Source organism: Coloeus monedula (assembly GCF_965178545.1).
Source record: "Coloeus monedula genome assembly, chromosome: 22".
In the NCBI taxonomy this organism is placed as follows: Eukaryota; Metazoa; Chordata; class Aves; order Passeriformes; family Corvidae; genus Coloeus; species Coloeus monedula.
Window position 1 is genome coordinate 5,829,589 of NC_138802.1, and position 21,169 is coordinate 5,850,757.

Here is a 21,169-nt window from a genome sequence, read left to right on the forward strand (position 1 = left end):
CCTCAGGGCCTACCTAGGGTGTCCCTCCCCATCACGTGGCACATTTTGCTGGAGGTTTATTGGAGCTGGTGCTGAGCAGGCAGGAGGGAGGCAGCTGGGGTGCGCTGGGGGTTACCCTGATGCAAACCTCCCTTGCCCTGCACTGCTTCAAGTCAGTTGTCAGCAGACGGTGTCTGGAGATCTTCCAGCGACCACAGGCTTTCCTCCAGCCCATCACTGCCATGGCACAGATGGGATTTCACATACGTCTGTGCATTCCCCCAACCTTTCCCCCCTCAAGGAAGAAAAACAAGACTGCAGGTTTTGCAGGAACCCCCTCCTTCAGCTGGGAGGGTGATGGCCACAGCTCTGGGCTTTCCTGGACCATGCAGAGAGCTCCCTCCTACACAGGAGGGCTCAGCAATGCTGACTCCTCGCCTGTTGGCTTAAGGTGCCATTTTGAGGTTTTTCTCTGCCTCCCTTTTACTTCTTGACTCATAGACCACTGAGTGAGGAAGAGAGGAATTGGTTCACTTTCCACCTCCCCTCGCAGTGCCCCTCTGCTTATTAGTTCTCCAAATATTTCGTACTGCAGCCCAACAGCAAGGACTCTGCACTAAGCCAGTCCTAGGCAGAGGGAAGACGGAGTAGGCAGGACAGCACCTTATCCTCATGGCAGTGTCCCAGGGAGCAAGACAGGACAGCTGGGGCCCTGCTGCACTAAATTTCTGTGACCAGGCACACATGGTGGCATCCCTCTGGCTGAGTCCTTCTTTCGTGTCTTCCTAAGGGTGAGACAGCGATAGCGGCAGAACACCAGCATTCCTCCACCCCCAGCAATTGCTCCACTGTGTACTTTTGCTTTTCTCAGCATTCAGCAGGATGGTGACTGTCCCCAAGCGCCTTCCTGAGTGAGGAGAACAGGCATGTGGAGGAGAAAGAGGAGACCTGTTGTGGGAGAGGAGACCTGTTGTGGGATGCATGCAAGGTGGGGGCAATTATGGGACAGAAGGAAAGAAATCAATTTGGATTTTCTCCCATCAGCTCCCAGCTCCATTAAGAGTCAGTGGATTGCAGGTGTCACTGCCCTTTGCTGTCTCCAGTGGAACCAGGTACTGGAGAAGAGATGAGGGAAAGGGAGCATGGTGGGACCATCGTGTCCCCCAGTAGCCCTAGGCAGCCACTGAGGAGCTTCTGTAAATCAGAGCAGCCCCTGGAGCTGCTCCAAAATCCATCCATTGCCCAGGAGGCCTTTGAGCATCTCACAACAAGGAGGTGCAGAAGTGTCCCACATTTCCCTCATAAACTGATCACCCTTGCTGGGCTCCACATGGAACTTAACTCTTGGAGGACAGTGCCACCCTTGTCACCACCTGCCTGTCCCTTGCCATGCACCTGGCTGCACAGGCTGGCTGTGCTCCTTCCCTTCCTGAGGCTTAGCCAGGGCAGTGGTGGTCCAAGATGCTCAGCATGTGCCTTAAACAAACAAAAATAACTGTGATAGAAGATTTCAAATGCTTCATTACCCTTGTCTTAAACACTTCTTATCTGCAGCGCTCCAGAGGCAGCAGGAGCCCATCCAACAGGAGCTGGCACCACACAGGTCCCCAGCCAGCCAGAGAGCAAACGTGTCTGCTGGCACAGGACACTAAGGGGTTCTGGCTTCAGCAAGAAATACAGCAAAGCAGACAAAACAAAATTTAAAAAAGCCAACAATGATCAGTTTTTTTAAACTTTAAATATTTTTTTCTTTAAACTCTGTTTTTCTCTGTGGTTCTGTCTCTGTAAAGAGGTGTGCTCTCCCTGCAGCATCTGGGTCACTTCCTCAGTCCTGGCTGTGGGGCAAGGGAGAAGCAGGGTCAGTTAAAGAGGATACAGGTGGATGCTCTCCCCCGTGCATCACCGGCACGTGTGGATCTCCACCACCCGATGGCAGGGTTTGCACTTGACAGAGCAGCACCAGTGGAATTTGCAGCTGCACCTTTCCACAACCTCCACTTCGTCCGTGTGAAAGCCACGGCCGCAGCACATCAGCTCGCAGCCATCAATGGCCTTGGAGGTCTTATTGCACTGCCGCCCACTGGTGCCCAGGACCCCATTCTTGAGGTCGTGGTCACAGAAGTCGGGACTGGAGTCTAGGTAGACGAGGTCCTCGTCTGTGTGGGGCTTGAACTGGGAGTTTTTGGGCACCAGCACTTTGGTGGATCCAATCTCGCTCTGTTCAACCTCGGTGGCACCATCAAATTTCTCCTTCAGGATGTTGCCCACTTTGCGGAAGGGGGGCATGGCTTTCCAGCATGTCTTGAACTCGCACGAGCCTGACACACCATGACACTTACATTCCACCCGCATGTTGTTCAGGATTGCCTGGAGGAACAGACACAAGGAACAAGATGGGATGGTCAGCATGGGATGGACACAGCAGGGAGGGTGCAATGGATGGGGCCTGGGAGGGCTGTGCAGAAAACACTGCTGGGTGGGTATGGGATTAAAAGAAGCCCAAATGGCTCAAGCTGTGGCTGCAGAGCCTGGGTGGGATGCTGCAGAGCCGCAGCAACTGCCTGCGTTTCCTCCTTGCCATTACCTTCCTCCCTGCCTCGTTGTTGTGGAGGTTCATTAATGCTCTGTTGGAAGAGGCCCCTTTGCTCCTCTCGCGGATGTCGACGAAGGACTGTGAGAAGGCCACGCCGTAGGCGATGTTATCGGAGCAGCCCGACCACTGGAAGCCTGAGGCAGAGAGCACAGATGAGACAGGTACTGCCACCCTGTAGTGCTTGCACTCTCCAGCCCTGCTCTTGCTAAAATCCAGCTGGCTTGCCCCCTCTCTGTCTTGCTGCCTAGTAGTCTGGGCCGCATGGGGAATTAGAGAAGCTAGGGAGTGTGGCCCTGGGGGACACATGGACAAGATGCTTTCTGTCCTGTGGTTTATGCACCCAGGTGCCTTTTTGAGGCACTCATGTGGACTAACCAGAGTTTTGTTTTTTTAAACTTTTCCCTCCTTTCTGGATGGCTCCAGAGAGTGGGTTTGAATTGCAAGTATTTTGGCTACTTCGCGTCCCCAGGCAGGTGCAGCTGCTCCCTGTTCAGACACTCACCCTGTGGGCTGCCCCCCTGCACTGTGCGGTCACATCCACACTTGTCCAGCTCACCACTGCTGCAGGCGCGGGTCACGGCAAAGGCCACCCCTGCCGAAGAGATGGCATAGACGAACGCTGCCTCCCGCGTCCCTGAAATGGCACAAACCATGGTGGGAAATGTGGCAGCAAGTCCGAGGCAACATGAGCGGGAATTCTGGAGGGGATGTAGCCCGGTGGCCAAAGGCCCTTGGTGGCCTGCCATGTGTGTCTCTTCTCCTCTCCCCTCTTAACACTGGTGTGGCACATAAACCCCCCTGAAAAGCTGGTCTGAAAGATGGCTCTCGGCTATACAGAGCTATCAGGCTAAACCCTTTGCTCTGTCACTTCCTCCTAAGATGAGACAGCCCATGCAGAACCCTCATTGTCCCCACTTCCAGGGATGCTGTTTGCTTAGTGTCAAGCCTGAACCTGACTCATCAGAGACCCCTGGGTGCTGGGAGATGTTTTGCAGCAGTGAGGGCCCATTCTTGCAATAGTGAATAAGCTGGGAACTGCCCCACAATATTAAAAACATGAATGATGGGTGAATGATAAAACCTGGCAATAGGAGAGACAGAGGCTGCACTGCCAATGCAGGCAGAGCTCTCCAGCGCTTATATGGAAGACTGTCTTGCCTTGTGCTTGCAGGGCACCTCTGCCATGGAATCCTTCCTGCATCCAAAACACCTGTCTGCTTTCCATGTCCAGGAACATTCCCTGCAGGTGCAGATCCTTGCCATCCTCTTTCACAGGGTCCTGTAGCTCCCAACGCCTCCCAAACTACTCTGCAAAACCTTGTTCTGCTCCCAAAGCACCTCACAGAACCCCACTGGTGTCCAGGGTGCAGTCCAGTCCCAGTTCTTGTGTCAGGTACCTATGTGGTGCCACATGGTTGGGAAAAGCGTGTTTGAGAAGTTGGACAGATCCCTGGGTGTGAACACACAGAGTAGCAGGGGCAGGTATCAGCTCTAGCAACACACAAATCCCCACTGTCCTCCAAGGCTGGTTGAGGACACAAACCCTCCAGTTCTGAGCAAGGAGGGCTGGCATTTGGGGTGGTCCCGTGCTTGGTGCAGAGGGGGGATGGCTTGTGAGCAGGCATCACCCAGCTTGGCGGTCAGAGAGAGGGCAGCTACTTTGGTGGTCGCATCCCAGACTTTGGTGGCCCAGCTGGCAGTGGCTGGGGAGGACCCAGCCAGTGTGGGGACTGAACCGCCTCCAAGTTAATCGAGGCTAATAGTAGGATCATGTTGGTTGGTTTGTGCTGTGGCTGCCTAAAAAGAGACGACTTTTAGTTTCTGGTATTTCTGGTATTTCCAGTCCCTGAACCTTCACAAGAAGAGATCTTCACCCCTGCATTGAGGGGAGGAAAGTCAAATAAGGAGCCGGGAGGATGCTTTGGTCTAGGGGTCCTGGGATAGGAGGTGAGATAGTGCCTCAGAGATAGCACCTGAGGGGAGGTAAGGGATGCTTCAGTGATCTTAAGGGGTTGCAGAGGGGTTTTCCCCTCTGTATCCTCACTCCAGTGCTCTGGTTTGATTACAGTCCTGTGCTGGGAAGTTGGGGTGCAGCTGGGATCAGAGGGGCTGGGGGCTGCCCTGGCCATACCCAGCCCTGAAGGCTGGTGGTGGGCAATGATGCTGCCACGAGTTCTTCCCATGCCAGGTGGCACTGAGCCATCCTCCTGATGGTGCCCATTGATGCTCTGCTCAAGAGCGGCCACATGCCAGCCTGGCAGCAGCCACCACTTCAGCACTACCCAGAAAGAGACTGAGTAAATGGCTTTGTGGAGTGGAGCTCCTGGGCTTGGTGGGGAAGAGATGAGACCACAGGGTGACTTTAGGACCTCTTTTCAAACTTGGCATGTCCTTGTCAATGCGTGTGAAAAAGGTTCAGGAGAGCTGAGGAGCAGCAGGAGTCTGGATATATTGTACCCAACATAGTGAGAAGAGCCCTGCTGAAGTGCACAGGGACCCATCTGCCCCAAGATCCAACACTGGATAGGCCCTTCCTGACCCTCCCCAGCCACCGGTTTGGGGCAAGAAGGCAAAATCCTACCACCTGCAGTCCACCAGACTGCTTTTATAGCCATTCCCCCAGCAGCATCACCCCAGACACACATCCTTCCAGCTCACCTTGTGTCACCACTTTGCCGAAGACAGGCAGGGTGTCTAGTGTGGAGCAGTTCCAGCGGCGGTTGCGGAACTGGTACTGGCACTCCTCGATGGCCAGCTGGGCTCCGCGTCGCACCGAGTCCATCACCTCCAGGTTCCTCTTACACATCTGCACCTGGCGCTGGATCAAGCCCTTCAGCTTCTCGCAGGTCTCCTCCTCGGAGATGCTCCCCACTGAAGACAGCTTTGCCAGGTACCTGCCATGACACCAGCACAACGGGTTAGGAGGCAAGGGCTAGGGGAGCCCATATTCAGCTGGGACCCATGTTCAGCCTTGCAGAAAGCAAGGAGACTGAACCTCTTATTCCCTCCATAGCTGAGACCTGCTGCCCATCTGGGGTACCTATAAATGTACCATAGCAGTGGCTCCACAAGATGCATTTTTGACTGACAGAGAACAAGCCCAAGCAAAACCACCATCCCTCTGCAGCCTAGTCCCTGTCTCTCAGGGAGTCCAGCTGTTGGCTCCCCTTTGCCTCTGTTGCAGGCAAGGAAGATATTTTCAGCGTTGTCTGAATGTTCCTGGTCAGGTCTCCTGAGTACCAGCATATCCAAGTGCTACTAGGAAAAGCCAGAGGTCTCTGAAGTCAGCCAAAACAAGCAGGACAGGCACTTGGCTGCCAGCTCCATCTGCCACAGTGCTCCCACAGCATGGCTGTGTGTTCATCACCGGCAAACATTGCCCTTCAAACCACTTCCCTCCTGGAGGCTGCTTTTAGCTCCCCCATCCCAGGCAAGGATGGCCTCTGGGAGCTGCCAGGTTTCCTGTCACTTGGGATTCAAGCAGGGCTTGAAGCAGGGAAGCAGAATCAGGAGCCTGCTGGGGCAAAATTGCACAGACTGGGCACCTTCTCCACCAGCCCAACTTGTGAATAGAGCCATGAGGTCTTAGATAATCTGGAAAAGACTGGTCCTGTGTGGAGGGGACCATGTGTTCTGCTTTCCATAGCGCCATCTTCAGCAGAAAGAGTCACAGAGCTGCTCTTGGGTGTCAGCATTAGAGGAATGAGGGAGCAAGCACCTTTAAGACCAAGCACCTCAAAAACTCTCAGCATTTCCTTGTCCATGTGTGGGCATGATGGTTCCTGCTGCACATCCCAGTAACTCAGCCTCCCACCCCTTGTTGTGTTGTGGGCACGGTGTCCATGCTTGCCCGTTTCCCAGTTCCATCCTCCTGCCCCAACCTCTGGATCACAGAAGGAGCTTAAGATAGACCCAGTCAGATTTTCCAACAGGGCTGTGTGATAATCTAATATCCCCTACAATTATTAGTGACTGTGCTGGCAGGTGTGTATATGAGACCCCCTCCTTCCTGTGGCTGCTGGCAGCCACTTTAGATGACACCTCCATGGTGGAGCCCTGACCTGCTGTGGAGGTCCCCTGCACAGGACAGGTGTAACTCACACTTGCACCCATCCATCTACTGACCACACTGAGCATTAGTGTCCTTGGGAATTGTCAGTGTTGTTTCATGCTGCTACTTTGTCTGCACCAAGAGATGCAAGTAGTGAGCTTTTTGGAAACTTCATGCCTTGACTGCATTTCCCAGCCATACAGAACTTGTGGGTTTTTTTGTTTGCTTGTTTTTTTAACTCCTCCTCCCAAGTTGCAACATCCTGCTAAGGATTTTTCTTTTGAAGCCCTGCTTGCCTCTGAGAAGTGACTGTGCAAAAGTGGCTCCTGCTCCCTGCCTGTTCCCATGTGTCCCAGGAGCCAGATCTGCTGACTTCAGCCACAAAATAGGTTGTCACAGCCTCTTCCTCCCATTAACCTTGCCAGTCTGCCCCAGGAGGAGAGAACAGGATTTTCTCTTCTGTGCATCAGCGGAATTATTCAGCAGCTTGGTTTCATGCTCACAACTGCGGGGCCATGGGAGCCAGAGAGAAAGCTGTCTTGGCTCATGGAGTTCATGGGGAATCTGCATGGTGAGATGTCAAAAGTATTCAGTTTTCCCTGATTGTGATCATGGAGGCAAAGCTTCTCCAACAGTCGGAAGCAGCAGGCTGCTGGAGTTTCAGAGCCAAGTGTTCTTAGAGCCTTTATACCAGCAAATCATCTTTGCCCAAGGCATCCTGCTCCTCCAAGGGGACAGCCCTGTTTGCAGAGGACAGGACCTGATGCACATGGGTGGCTTGAAAAACCCACCATGGCCAAACTCAAGACTGTCACCTTTCTGCTGGCCCCCACACCATGCACATGGGTGTCCCTGACCCTGTGCTGCCATCCCAGACATGGAGTGCAACAACTGCTGTTCTCACATCTTGCTGCACTTGGCTGATGTGGGGTGAAGGCACCAAACCACCTCCAGGAGCTTTGAGGATGTTGAATGCTGAGCACACACAGAGTGCCCGTAACAGCTGTCTCCTCCCAGGTCCAGTCATCATTCCAGCTTGGGCATGGGAAAGATGATGCAGCAGAGTGGTAAGATCCAGCCCAAGACAATGTGGGTTATAGAACAGCTTTGAGCCTGGAAGCCAAGAAAATCAGAATCTACCTCCAGTACTAACCCCTTGTGCTGATTTGGCTTCCTCCTCTGCCAGCAACTCTAGCAGCATTTATCATGCCAGGGAAGCATCTCCTTCAAAGCTGTGAGACTGGTCCTACAGATGAGTCAGTGCCTGTTTTGAGTGCAGACACAGGCAGAAGAGTTCTGTGACATAGGTGTAGGAGCCACATTAGTATCAGCTCTGCTCAGGATGGGGCATCATCTTCTTTTCTTACATATTTCCCAGCTTGAGATTCTCTGGGCAATATGGAGTAATAAATTCAAAGCACGCATAAAGGAAAGTGTGACAAGAGCCTTTCAAGTTTTTCCAAGGAGATGCACCTGATAAGGTGCTTTCCCAACTCACATTTGATGCTGTTTGGGATGATAAAACAAAGGCCAAGGATGCTTCAAAAATAGGTACAGCTCTCCAAGAACAGATCTGGTAATTTGTTTTGCAAGGCAGACAAGTAGGATGAAACTATCCAGAACAGTACTCTGGCCTCTCTCCCCCTTGACAGGTCCTGTGTCCCATCACCCCTCCTCAGCCTATGTTTGGCAGCCCCTCTGTGGTGATGGAGGCAACTGTGCCTAAAATGCTGTGGCCCCATCATGCTATCAGTTTGTTACCGGTCCAGGAGAACCATCTCTGCTTTCCAAAAGACATGGTTTTCGATGGGGGAGGAAGCTCCCATCCTGATCCCTCGTTCAGGATGGATCCAGAGGTTGAGGCAAGGATTTAAGGAAGGACCTTTGCTGAAGGACCTCAGCTTTGAGGCTCTCATATGGCATCTCATCACACCACATTCAGGAGCACCAGGTAGGAACATCTTATCCCCTTCCCCTCTCTGGGGCAGATGAAGAGTGAGGTAAGAGCTAGGAAACATGCTCCGCCCTCATCAGCACTTGGAGATGCTTCCATCTCATGTTTCTCAGGGCTGTGGAGCACCAGGGCTGTCAGGAACCAAACCCATCTGCAGCATCCCACAGTCCCCATGGAAACCTGGCTCTAGTGCTTTGCTTGGTCCTTAACAAGAACTTCATCCAAACTTTGTTTTCCTGGGCTGAAGTGGTAGAATCCACAGCCAAAGCCTTTGTCTACCTGCACAGAAAGCTAGACAGGCACAGCAGGAGGAATGCAACAAACAGCTCCTGCCGTCTGCAAAGTCTCCATGCAGATCTCCATTGTGATATCACATCTCGATTGCTATGCAGAGCTCTAGATTATAATTTAAGTCTCACATGCAGCCTCAAAACAGCCCTGCTTGTGGAAAAAAAGCCCAAATAATGGTGTATTTTCTTCCTTTTCCAAGACTGGGCAAAGAATGTTTCAAGAGGAGAGCTGCTGCCCACACCGTTTTTTCAAGTTCTGTCTCCTTGCTTCATCATGGCGTTGTATGTTTCTTTTCTCCTGCCTTTAAATCCAGGCAAGTCACTTGCAGAACAGCCTCCCTCTGAAGAGTCATTGATCTGAGAGAAAACTGACAGAAAGCCCTTCCTTTTTTCCCATCCACAGTATTGAGATCAGGATTGAAGCCCCATAATTTAAGCAGCTGCAGCTGATTCACTCTGCAAGATGGAAAATAAGTAAATCTCAAATCCAGGGAGCTTTGGAAAGGTGGGGGATGTCAGAAAGCCCTGCTTAAATAAAAATTATGATAATACTTTCAGGAGGAAGAATAATGGGTGAAATGACAAGGAGACATTGAAAGAGCCACAGCAGCTGGCAGATTGAACTAGGAGGAGAGATTCCCTGCTATGGAAAGGTGTGGAAATTTCAGTCATTGACAAATACTCAATTGAGGTGGGTCAGAGAAGATGCAGCAGATGTCTTGTAGAAAGCAGAGATCTCTGGTGTTTCTTTTATTCAAGCAAATGAGTTTCAAGTGTGAGAACTCTTTGTATTGTCTCATTTCAGGAATATTTTCCTGAAGATGAGAACTTTCAGACCCAGGCCAATGGCATCCCTGATAAACCACGCAATAGATCTTCTGAAATCAGGCTCACAAGCTTCACCCTGCTCAGCAAATATTCAACCTTCCCCCAGGGTTGAATGGCCAAGGCCACAAAAGGCTTGTCCAAGCCTTAAACTGTGAAGATGATTCAGCTCTGCTCCTGTCTGAAAGGCAGCAAACACCCCCCAGATTGTGGAGGGGTCAGCAAGCACATCTCCATGCTTACTGAGGCTGCAGGGACAGTCAGCAGTGACTTGAGATTGTCCTCAGGATTGCGACTGCTTGTGTAGGCAAGTTTCTTCTGGGGAAGAACTAAAGGCTTGTTTATAATGTGAAAAACTCATGGAAAAACCCCATGCATCCCTGCATGCATCTGTCTGTCTGCATAGCTAGACAGATGCATGCAGGGAGAGGTACTGATCAGAGTTATGGCTCCTTGCAAGGAGCCATCCTACAGATATGGAGAAGTGTTTTATCTTTGCCTTGTTGCTTTCCCCTACCAAGCAGGGTGAGTGAAGCCATGGAAAGATGCCTCAGGCTGGCATGTCAGATGATGCTCCAGGCAGGCCAGAGAGCTCCCAAGATTTCTCATAATGTCCCATATTGGGCTTAGTGCCACTCTCCCTGTGCCAACAGCACCAGGCTGGTTGGGCCCACCACATCCATGGTTCTTCAAGTCTGTCAGCTTGGGCATGTTCCTGTCAGGATTTGTGGGAGACCTGCAAGGTTGCTCTTGTCCAGCTGCTGGCTCTGTAGCAGGACTTGGCCCTCCCAGGGACCGAGCATCTCCCTCCTGGGATTAGACATCCTGCCTTTCTAAGTGTAAACTATGATTTACAAAGTCATCATCTGAGAACCTGTCTGATCTCTTTCTTGGAAGAAATACAGCTGCCTGCCTCAGTCCTTCCTGTCACAGTTAGAGCACCGTCTCTTTGCTGAAACCTGCTTTTCACACCTACTTTTCATCTCCAATTAACAGCTGCCAAAAGAGTCACCCAGGAGGAGGCATTGCTATGCCTTACACTTCTACCCCTCAGCTCGAGGGTGAGCCTACACCTCCAGTCCTGTTCCCCATCCCTTAGACCCTGCACCTAACACCATGTGCACCCAGCAATGCCCCAGCCCCAGCCACTGGTGGTGGCTTGCCTCCCCCATCACAAGTATTTGGGGACAGTGAGATGGCCAGCTGCTGGTCCTGAGCCAGTGCTGCTTTTTTGCTTTCTGAGCATGTTGGGGCAAAATCTCCACTTTGTAATGGGGATGAGCAGGATGGAAGCTGGAAAGAGCCTGAACAGCATCCATTTTGGAAATCTGCTTTGAATGTGTAGGAAATTTCCTTTACTTCCTTTACAAGCCAATAGAAGCTACTCCTGGACTCAGGTACAACACCAAGGCCTTGTTGCAAGAGGAGGCAAGTGCAGGCCAACTCCTGCAGTGCTTCAGGCTAGACTTGGTTGCAGAAAATCTGATGAGTTTTATGTTTCGATCAGAATTTGCAAATACGTGGCAAAAAAAGCCTTCTACAGGATTAGTTTGATCTTACCCAACATCGGCCAAGAGACTCAACTGATTACTTTCCCCCAGGTAATTTCATGAAAGCACAATACTGGCTCCAGTTCTGCTGAGCCAGTCAGATCCTGCACGGCACCTTCCTGGCTGTGAAGTGCAACAGCCCATGGCAGCAGCTCCAAGAGAGCCTGGAGGATGCTGCCAGGGGTCACCCACAGATGTTGGGACAGACACCCTGGGGTGGGCAAGGCAGAGGTTACCTGCACTGAGTATCCAGAGCAGAGTCTGACATTCAAGCAGCCTTGGATGACTGAAAGTTTTGTGGATTCACAAGGCTTTCAACCTTTAAGAAAAAATCACCAGCTATTGTAAGAGCTAGTGTCGTTGCACTTGTAAGGAAATACAGAAGAATCTCGTAGAAACTGTTAACCTCCAGGACTGCTCAGCAATTTCATCATTTTAAGAAAGTGGCTGTAATGCATTTCTCTACATCTACAAAGATGAATTAATTAATCAAGTGGACAGTAGCTCTCAGCAGAGTCACATAAACACTTTTTTGCGTCAGTGCAAAAGTCCAGTTCTGATTCATGGAGTCACATCAAGGCACTGCAAAAAAGAAACCTGCCTCTTGCTGTTGCTCATATTTGGAGCTCATCCAGTTCTTCACAGTCTGGGATGCAGAGTGGTTTTATCTCCCTCTTGTCCATCCTCCCTAGAGTCAGGTTCTGCAGTGAACGACTGGGGTGTAACTTTATTTGAGGCTTTCTTAGGAAAGGACAGAAATGCCCATCACCACTGAGGAGTCAGAGAGCACGGGGCCCTCCTAACACCCTGGAAAACACAGCCCTGATGGGTGTCTGCCAGACAAGAGCATTGCTCAGAGACAAGCCAAACTTGTTTGGAAGTCCAGTGCCAGGACCTGAGTGCAATCTGCAGAGTGCAACCCACAGCCAGCCCGTGTTCATTGCTCAGTTAAAATTAGCTGGTTTTGTCAGAAGTGGCAAGATTTACAAATAAATAAAAATTAAAATACATTTACAGCAGTTTCAATTTCCCACTCCACAGCCTTGGGAATGGGTACCATGGGTTCATGCACCAACCTTGTTGATCTGACAGAGCAATGCAAGGGAGCCCTGAGCATCCCAGAAGTGGAGAGCCACTTCTCCAACCCACAGCATCCCTTAAAGTAAGGAAATTCCTCATCAAACCCAAATGGTGCAACCTACCACCCTGGCTGCTGGGACAGATGTGACTGGGGAACCTTCCTGACACTGTCCTCACAGCAAAAACCAGGAGCATGGAGAGGGGAGTGGAGCTTGGCAGGAGCAACTCTGCATTAGAGTCAGCTGCACCTGCCAAATCTGTGCCATGGCAGCACGGCACCTGATGGGAAAATGCTGGACCAGTTCCTCACCAGGTGGAAGACGGGAGCATTGCAATGACCATGCAAAGAATCTTGTACAAAATTAAACCAAGCCAGGCTCCAGGTGAAGTGATCTCTCCCCACTATCAAAGCTGTGGAGACTCACCTTAAAAAAATAAAGCCTGGTTTAAAACCAGAAGGATGCAAATACAGGACCCAGGCATGCTTCCTCTCAAATCCTCTGCACTGCATAATGACCCAAACAAAATGAGCATTCCGCCTGCTCTTGTAACATCCTCACTCCTAAGCTGGCAGAGATGGGCACAAAGAATTTGGGCCCCTGTTTGCAAAGCACCTTGTGATGTTCAGATGAAAGGAGGCCAGGGAACTCCAAACTCCTTTTATCCCTTCCTCACCAGCCCTCGAAAGTGGTTAGAGAGCAGTTGCTTAGCCAGGCTTGCTAGGACCCTCACAATGTCTTCAAGCTTTCCCAGAGCACTCAAATTAATTTTTTTTTAAGGTTTTAAAAGCCCATCTGTGCTCCTGGCCCTTTAAGCCAAGTCCCAAGCACAGATGGAAATGTGAAATCCCTGTAAAGAATGGATAGACAGAGTTGCTGGTGGTACACCATGCTCTGCAATGGCATAACCACATCTCAGACCATATGGGGAGCCTCCTCCAGAGCCAGTTTTAGCTGCAAGAAAATGGAGAGAGGCTGTAATGATTCCCAGATAGTTTGCTAACCAGGGGTCTCACCCCTACAGGACCCTGCCCTGTTGTATCTGATGTTTTCTGTTTCTGTTCTCTCATCATTCAAACCCTCTGAACAGCTAGAGAGCAAGGCAGTGGGCCCCAGTGTCTCACGCAGTTAGTGGATACTTACATCCACAACCCACTTTGCACATTCTCTAGTCCATGTTTTCATATGGACCTCCTTCTCTCCAAAATAGGTAAATAAGTGAATAACTAACTAAACAACTGGACTGAAACCAGAGCCTGGCACTCCTATTCCAGCTGTGGAATGATGCTTGTTTGGCTAGAACTTTCTATGAAACACCCTCAGCATCAGGATGGGTTTGGAGCAGAAGAGGCCTTGCTTCCAAATTCAACCACATCACTGCACATGTGGGTTCAAGAGTCTACAAAGTACAAGTTACTTTGAAAAGTAACTCATCTGCTTCCCCTGTATAAAGCATGTCCCTGGGCTCCTTCAGAGATAAAGTAGAAGCCAGATGGACCTTCCTGTGCACAGCTAGAGAGATGTAAAAGGCTCTGTCTACAGCCCTTTATTTAATTTACAAATCTGTGCCTGAAGAGGCAGGAGGCAAATCTGAGCCTCCAAATGCAGAAGGAAGAGCAAGCCTGAGGCTTTCACAAGAAGTGGGAACAGAGCATCTCTTCAGATTTGGAGAAAAGAGGCTTTCTGGATAGGCAACAAGTCAAGCAGCAACTCCCCAAACTCAAGACACTGAGAAAACGCACCTGAGGTTTGCTTCCTAACCAGGGAGAAAGCAGCTTGGTTTGTTTAATGAAAAGATTTGGGAAATCCCTTCCAGCTCAATGGCCACTGTAGCAGAGTGATCCCTTTGAGAGATCCCTACACCATCTCCTTTTTATACTGGATGGGGCAGCTCAGCAGACACCATTGCATGGCCAAAATGAGCGCTTCTCCCACAAAGCCAGGCTTACAGAAACACTTAGAATCAAGTGTTGCAAGCGGCATCTCTCCAAAGCGCTGGGGGAATGCGAGTCTGTACAGGTTGAAAGAAGCTTTAGAGCTTTAGGGGGAAAAAAAAAAAAAGCTCACAACTGAGCTTAATCACTAATCCAGCAGGTTTCTGGAAAAGCAAACTCCACTGTGCGCTGCCATTCAGTGCACACACCTCTGTGCAGAACTGTGTGCCTGGCGAGGCTGGATCCGTCCCGTGTGCTGGGTGCAAGCTGGCAGTGCCCTGGGATAACGCCGAGCATGCCGAGCCCACACACGTGAAGACATACGGGGTACACTCATTCCTCGAATATCTGATAACTCCTGGGATCCTTCTCACTCTGTTTATTGCCTCCGGCAGCCTTTGTTTCTGATGTGAGAAGATAAACAATGGGAATTGTCTTAATCCTAAAGGCAAAGAATAAAAAGCACTGAGCGGAGGACGATCCTTTTATCATGATACATTTGCAACATCAAAAAAAGCTGACCCCCTTCCTTTCAAACGCACTGAAATGTATCTGCTTTTCCTCCCCTGTTGGCAGGAATGAGCCCTCCGCTCTCTGCTGCCGAGCCCCCCGCGCCCACCCTTGCTCTGCCAGCACGGACGGCTGCACACAGCCCTCCCCGACTAGTGCGGCGAATCACCCCTCCGCGTCGCCTCCCAAATCCTATCCCAGCTGCGTGCGGCGCCGGGGACCGAGGGGAGTCCCACCTCTGCGCATCCGTGCGGGGCAGCTTGCTGACCTCACTCATGAAATCCCTACTTTCCCCCGTGCCCGTCCCAGGGCAGCCGAAGCTGCTCCTCTCCAGAGATCTGCCATCATCTTACAGAGCTTCCTCAGCAGGACTTTCTTCCTGCAGGAAAAACACTCCCACAGTTCCCAATATACCTTCACCAGAAGCATGACAGTTAAAAAGACCACCTTGATAGCTGCTATGATCCACCCACCAGTTGCTGAAGACGTGTGGCACACAAGTCTCTCCATCTGGCAAAGGAGGAGGGGAGAAGGACTAAGCACTAACGCATCCCAGGCAGCCACCTTTTCCCACAGGCAGGACACTCAGAGTGCCGCTGACCTGCCGCTTTCCCCAGGCATTGAGGAGCATCCTCCAAAACCCACCTACGTCCCACAGGCTCCAGCGACTCAAAATCTAAAGGCAGGAGCCGTATCCGGATGCAGAGAGGACTCCTTGCACCGGTGATGTGTGCCCACCTGAGCACCTGTGTTGGGAAAAGTACAAGACACTCAGGATCTTTCATGCCGACACACCCGGGAACTCCCCATCCTGCGTGGTGTACCTGCCCCTGCCGACAGAAATCCATGAAGGCGGCCCATGCTCCCAGCCGGAGAGCGGGTCTGCTGGGTGCGTGCACGGGAACTAATTAGTTCCCGTCAGCCGGCAACACGGGGAGCAGGGGAAGCACCATCTCACACCAGAACAGATTTATTAGGAAGAACCGATGCCTTCGTTCAAAGTTAGGTGGGAAAGTGCTGTCATGCTCCATCCCCTCCGCCCCGGGGAGGGGGGGGAAGGAGAGGTGTCCTCTGCAGAAAGTAGTCCCACCGCCTTGGCAAACACGTAGGAATTTTCCAGAACGATTTCTGTCCCTGTTTACCTTACACATTATTTCAGTGTTTGTTCAGCGGGTTCCCGATGTCATCGGGCTCCTTTGCAGCGTGCAACAGCCCCCCGACACCCGTCCTCCTACCGGGAATGGGGGGCCGAGGCGTGGGAGCCCTGCTCGCTGCAGATCCCCAAGCCCAGCACGTTTGGTCACCCCAGCTCTGCCAAATCCTCCCCTGGACCGCTGTCCCTCGCGTGGCATCTCGCCAACCCCCAGGCCTCGCTCCGACCCCATGCCCCGACCTCCGCCTGTGATCTCGGCGTGATCCGCATTCATAACTTAAGGACAAAAAATGGGACGGGAGCTAGATAACAAGCCCCATTCCCATCAGCCGCGATAATACACCGCCACTGAGCGGCTGGGGAGAGTCGGCATCCCCTGCCGCCCACCTGCCTGCGAATGAGGGCTGCAACCCCACGGCCACGGCGGCGAGGTTCAGCGGACACAAGGGACCGGCGCGATGGCGACGGGCACCCGATGCCCCGCCGGGGACCGAGCAGCATCGCTGCGGGGGGTCGCACCCCGATGCTACCCAAACCCAAGGCACCTGCTCCGCGCCCCCCGGGCTACCAACAAGTGGCGGCGTGTCCGTATTCCCCCTCTCGCCTCGCGGCTACTCACAGCCAGTTGCTGGCGTTGGCCGAGAAGGTGGCGAGGATGATGAGCAGCAAGGAGCGCAGAGAATACTCCGGGCTCATCCTGGAGGGCAGGCAGGGTGAGACTGCGCGGAGCCGGCGGCGGCGGCAGCGCCCCCGCCGCCCCGCGCCCGGGGCAGCCGCCGCCGCAGGTGGGCGCGGGCAGGAGCGGCGGGCGCTGCCCGGTTGATGCTCCCGCGACGGCCGCTGAGCCCGACTGTCAGGGCGGCCGACCCGTCCCGGGATGGAGCGGCGGGGCCGGAGGCGGGCCGGGGGCGGAGGCAGCCCCGGGGGCCGCCCCGGCTCCGCCGCTCCCTGGGCGGGACCCGCTGCCGGGGACACCCCCGGGGCGGGCCGGCGGCGGGGAGGGCAGTGGGGGCTGCGACCGCAAGGAGGGCATTGGGAACTTTTACGGCGACGCGGAGGGCAGCGGGGGATCCGCCGGGGGATTCGCCGGCGCCCGCCCCCCCCCCCCCCCCCTTCCTGCCGCACCCACCGAGCGGCACCTCCGGGTGGGATCGGTGGGTGCGGGGAGAGACAGGGGAACCTCGCAGAGGGAAGGGGCGGGGGTTTCCGCATTTGATGCTTTTTGGGGTAATTTCCTGGTGGCTGTGAAGAAGCAGAGCCCTGAGATGTCCTGGCACTGCCTGGAGTTTCCCTGTTGCTGGGAGGAGCCTTGGCATCGCCCAGGCTGCCTTCCTCAACAAGCACCCCTTTGACTGGGAGTGTTTTCCCAGATCCCAGTTTCTGAGGATTCACTGTAAATGCCAAAGTGCATTTGAAAATTCGCAACTCAGGAGCGGGATCTGGGTGGGTTCTGTCTGGGGGTATCTCTCTGGGGGTTCTATCAGGAGAACAGCATTTGGAGCCAGAACAGGGACAAGTTTGCAAATGCCCTTGGCATCTCAGCAAGGGCTGCCCCGTGGAGAGCTGCCAGCCACAACGGCTGGTGGCAGGCTCTAGAATGTGCAGATGGAGGGTGATGCTTGACCAGATATCAAGGCTTAAACTCACCTCTGGAAAAGTCAACTCTTGGGAAATTCCAGGAGCTCCTAACAGCATGGCTTACCCACCCTGAGGCCAAGAGATGTGGTGGGGATCCCTATCTCTGCTCCATCCACCATGCCTCTGTCTATCCATAGGGCACAAATGACTTAATTTAAAGCCAGGAGCAACATGAGCTAGCTGCTTGGTGTGAAATCCAAGATCCCAGGCAGCCACAACTGTGCACCAAATCTCCTCCCGACAGTGTTGTTACTTAGGTCCATTACTAAAACCTCTTGCTACCATCTCTAAAATCTTGCCAAGCTGGTTTGGAGCTATTCAAAATTCCCTTTGTCTTTTCAACTCCATTTCCCTGTAGCTGGGGCACACTTATTCAAAGCACGGCAACTTGCGCTAGGCTGCACATATGCCTGTCTAACTTTATTACACCTACTTTAAAATCTCTGCATTAGTTCCCTGTCAAAGTGAGGATTTAATTTCAAAGTGCTTTGACTTATATTCCAGCTCCTGACAGGCGGCAGCCCACCCTCACCTAGTCATTCATCTGGCTTTCACATCCTTGCTGATTACCCTGGGTGAAAGCGGGATGCTGGCTGCTTTGCTGGTGAATTGGAAGTTGTTGCTGTGAGCCCTGTCTGGGAAATTCAGTGCAACTGGAGCTGATTAATCTGGCTCATCATTTGAGACAAAGCTGAGGCCTTCTGGCTTCTAATTGCTCAGGGTGTTGAGTGAATTTGTCGGGAAGGCAAGAACTAATTGAGAGGCTAAGGGGAATGAGAGGGTAGAGGACTGTGGCTGGCTGGCTGGAGCCACGTGGGTCCATGGGAATATCATACTTTTGGGCCTCTCGTGTTATTCCCGTCCAAGGAGAAACACCAGAGAGTTCAACAGAAGCCAGAAGGGTGAGCATGGAACCTGGGGTCCTGTCTGGCATGGACATCTGCAGCCCAAGGAGCACTCCTGGCTGAAATGCTCCTGGTGCCAGGGCTGGCGGTGCTGCGGAGAGGCTCAGGGCACCCTGCGGCTTTCTGGGGTAGCTGTGGTGGCAGGATGGTGCAGTGGGTGCTTGACATGAGCTGGAAGACCTCTTGAGACTTCTCTTGGCCTGGGCGAGGAGTTGTAGATCCTGCCCACCTGCTTCTGCAGCAGCTTCAAGCCCTGTCTCTATTGTAGCAGGTAGAACAGAGGGGACCATCCTGACTTACTCAGCAGGAGGATATGAATGCCAGGCCATTGCAGCAGTCACAGCATGGGATCATTGGGACTAGAGTGTCCATGGAGTGATGAGTGGTATCCCCATGCCAGAGGGGAGGCAGATGCAGACACATCTGGAGTAAGTCACCCTGAAAGGAAGTGCAGTGTGAGCTGCCTGTGGAGATGATAAAAGTGCAGCAGGGCAGGAGGCGTGTTTATTTTACAGTCTCTGGGGTGGAGGAGGTGATGAGTGTAAACAGAGGACAGAATATGGAAATAGGCACTCACTGCAAGGGTGTGGGTCCCTTGGTCTTTTCAAAGATGCCCATGAAACACTGCTTGGTCATTACCTGGAGCTTTCTGGAAGCTGGGTTCTTTTGGCCTCTGATTCAGAAGGTGCCAGGGTGCTTTAAAAACCTAAAGCCCAGCTGATTTGGAAGAGAGGAAGGTCCAGATCCAGGGGAATGTTTAAGGGACACACCAGGTCTCCTGGTCTGTGCATTGCTGCAGAGCCTCCTGGCCAGCAGGACCCCTCCTGTGTACCCCTCTCGGGACAGCAGCTGGTGATGAAGGCCCCTTGTGACCCCCAGTGTGGGTTGGAGCTCAGTGCCTGCTGACCACCCCAGGCCGCAACATCAAACTCCCATTAGATAAGGAGATTCCCTTTGATGTGTAAATATTTCAGTAGATGGGAAGAGGAATGAAATGCACCCCAGGAGTGTTTCATAGGCTTGCCCAGGTGTGACTTTATTCAAAGAGAAATTACCATCACCATATCACAGGCAAGGTAAAGGGCCAGCAGTGGTAGCAGGAAGGGGTTTTCAGCTCTGAGACCAGTGTGAAAGCAACAAAGCATGCAAAGGTCCAGGCAAAGGTGTAGCCAGGCTCTGGACATAAGTGATGTAAATACAAATTGCACTCAAGAGTTTTCAGCTCTGAGACCAATGTGAAAGCAACAAAGCATGCAAAGGTCCAAGCAAAGGTGTAGCCAGGCTCTGGACATAAGTGATGTAAATACAAATTGCACTCAAGAGTTAAGTGCAGGCAGGTAGCACTCCTGCTCAGTTTCTGGATCTGACCAGTGCTATCAGTCATGGAGGTTGTGAGAGATATTTTACAGGTATTCTTTTATATTACAGATATTCTTTTCAGCTTTCTGATGCCCCATGGGCTTACCAAATGGGATTGAAAGTGGGGTACTCTATAATCTGGAGGATAGTCTCCACCATGTGATGGGGAGAAGAGCTACAAGAAAAAGGAAAGGAGAACTCATGGGTGAATCTGAGTCTGTGAGAGTTGGCTCTGAATAGAAATAAATTCTATTTTGGATTTAATGGAAGATAAATATCGGACACTTTAGCAACAGTACATGTATTAATCCTGTCCTGGAGAAAGGAGAAGCTATTCTGGGAGCCTCCATGCCAGAAAATACAGGGCAATTGCACTCCTTTACAGAAACCTGTGTTTTTTCTGATGAAATTTATTTCAAACTACCCAAACATTTCCAAGCAGCACTGATGACTGGTCAGAGCAGGGACTGTATAGGACTGCAGTTCAGAAACAGAAGCAGCTTTGCAAACATGAAAATTGCTCTGACAAAAGAACCATGTCCAGTCCATTACAATCGGGGAGTGAGCAGTTGCTGCAATCCATACTCACCTGGGCAGCTCAACACATCACAGTAGCCACTGGAACATTGTCAAGCCACAACAAACATCAAGACCACCCTTTTTTTGGCTGCAGCAGGATACCTTTAGCCCCATATATATTTCAGAGCTTGTTTGGGAATGTGCATTTATTTGTATGAGTCTTCAGAAGTAGGCATTCAGTTCTAACAAATCTTCAGTGGCGTCACCTGAAATCTGGCACTGAGGCTGGTAAGATTCACTCCTCCAATTTTATTGTCAGATAGGGCACTAAAAAAATACCGAGTGGCTTGAGATTTAGGGACTTTTCTTTTGGGTGTTGTCTCTGAACACACCATCAAAGTTTCTCTGGGAAAAATGAGTGTCTGTGATGAACTTCTGGGTGCGGTCCATGAGGGAAGTTAAGAGCATTCCCAAATATTGTGAATGCCTTCAAACCATACCATTGCAGAAAGAGCCAACTTTTCCACTGCTCAGATAGATCCTTTTTCACAGGTTGTGAGTGAATTGTCCCCTGGCTTGTACTGTCTTCAGAGGAGACTGTTACTGCAGTTCCAGATTCTGGCATTTAAAATATATCCCAACTGACTTCCCCACTCACCTGGGTGCCATCCACACCAAGCAGTCTGCAGCACTGCTGAAACAAGTCTTGATCCAGGTGCTGGACAAGTGGCCATACCCAGCAGTGCACGTGCAGACAGCCGGCGCTGGAGTGACAGCTCATGACTGCAACCTTTGCCCTACTCATTCTGCCCAGGGAGAAAATGAGATTG

The 21,169-nt window shown here is 51.9% G+C and overlaps 1 protein-coding gene across 1 annotated transcript; it reads right to left on the minus strand.

The window, feature by feature from the left end:
• Window positions 1–1,878: 1,878 nt before the first annotated feature.
• WNT4 (Wnt family member 4) lies at window positions 1,879–16,664 on the minus strand (the record flags this gene model as incomplete). The annotated part of the gene is made up of 5 exons (XM_082295749.1): window positions 16,538–16,664; window positions 5,231–5,466; window positions 3,075–3,206; window positions 2,564–2,706; window positions 1,879–2,346 (listed from the first exon to the last, which is right to left on the minus strand). The coding sequence occupies exons 1-5, from the start codon at window positions 16,612–16,614 to the stop codon at window positions 1,879–1,881; spliced, it is 1,056 nt and encodes a 351-aa protein (XP_082151875.1). The 5' UTR covers window positions 16,615–16,664.
• Between the last annotated feature and the right edge of the window lie 4,505 nt (window positions 16,665–21,169).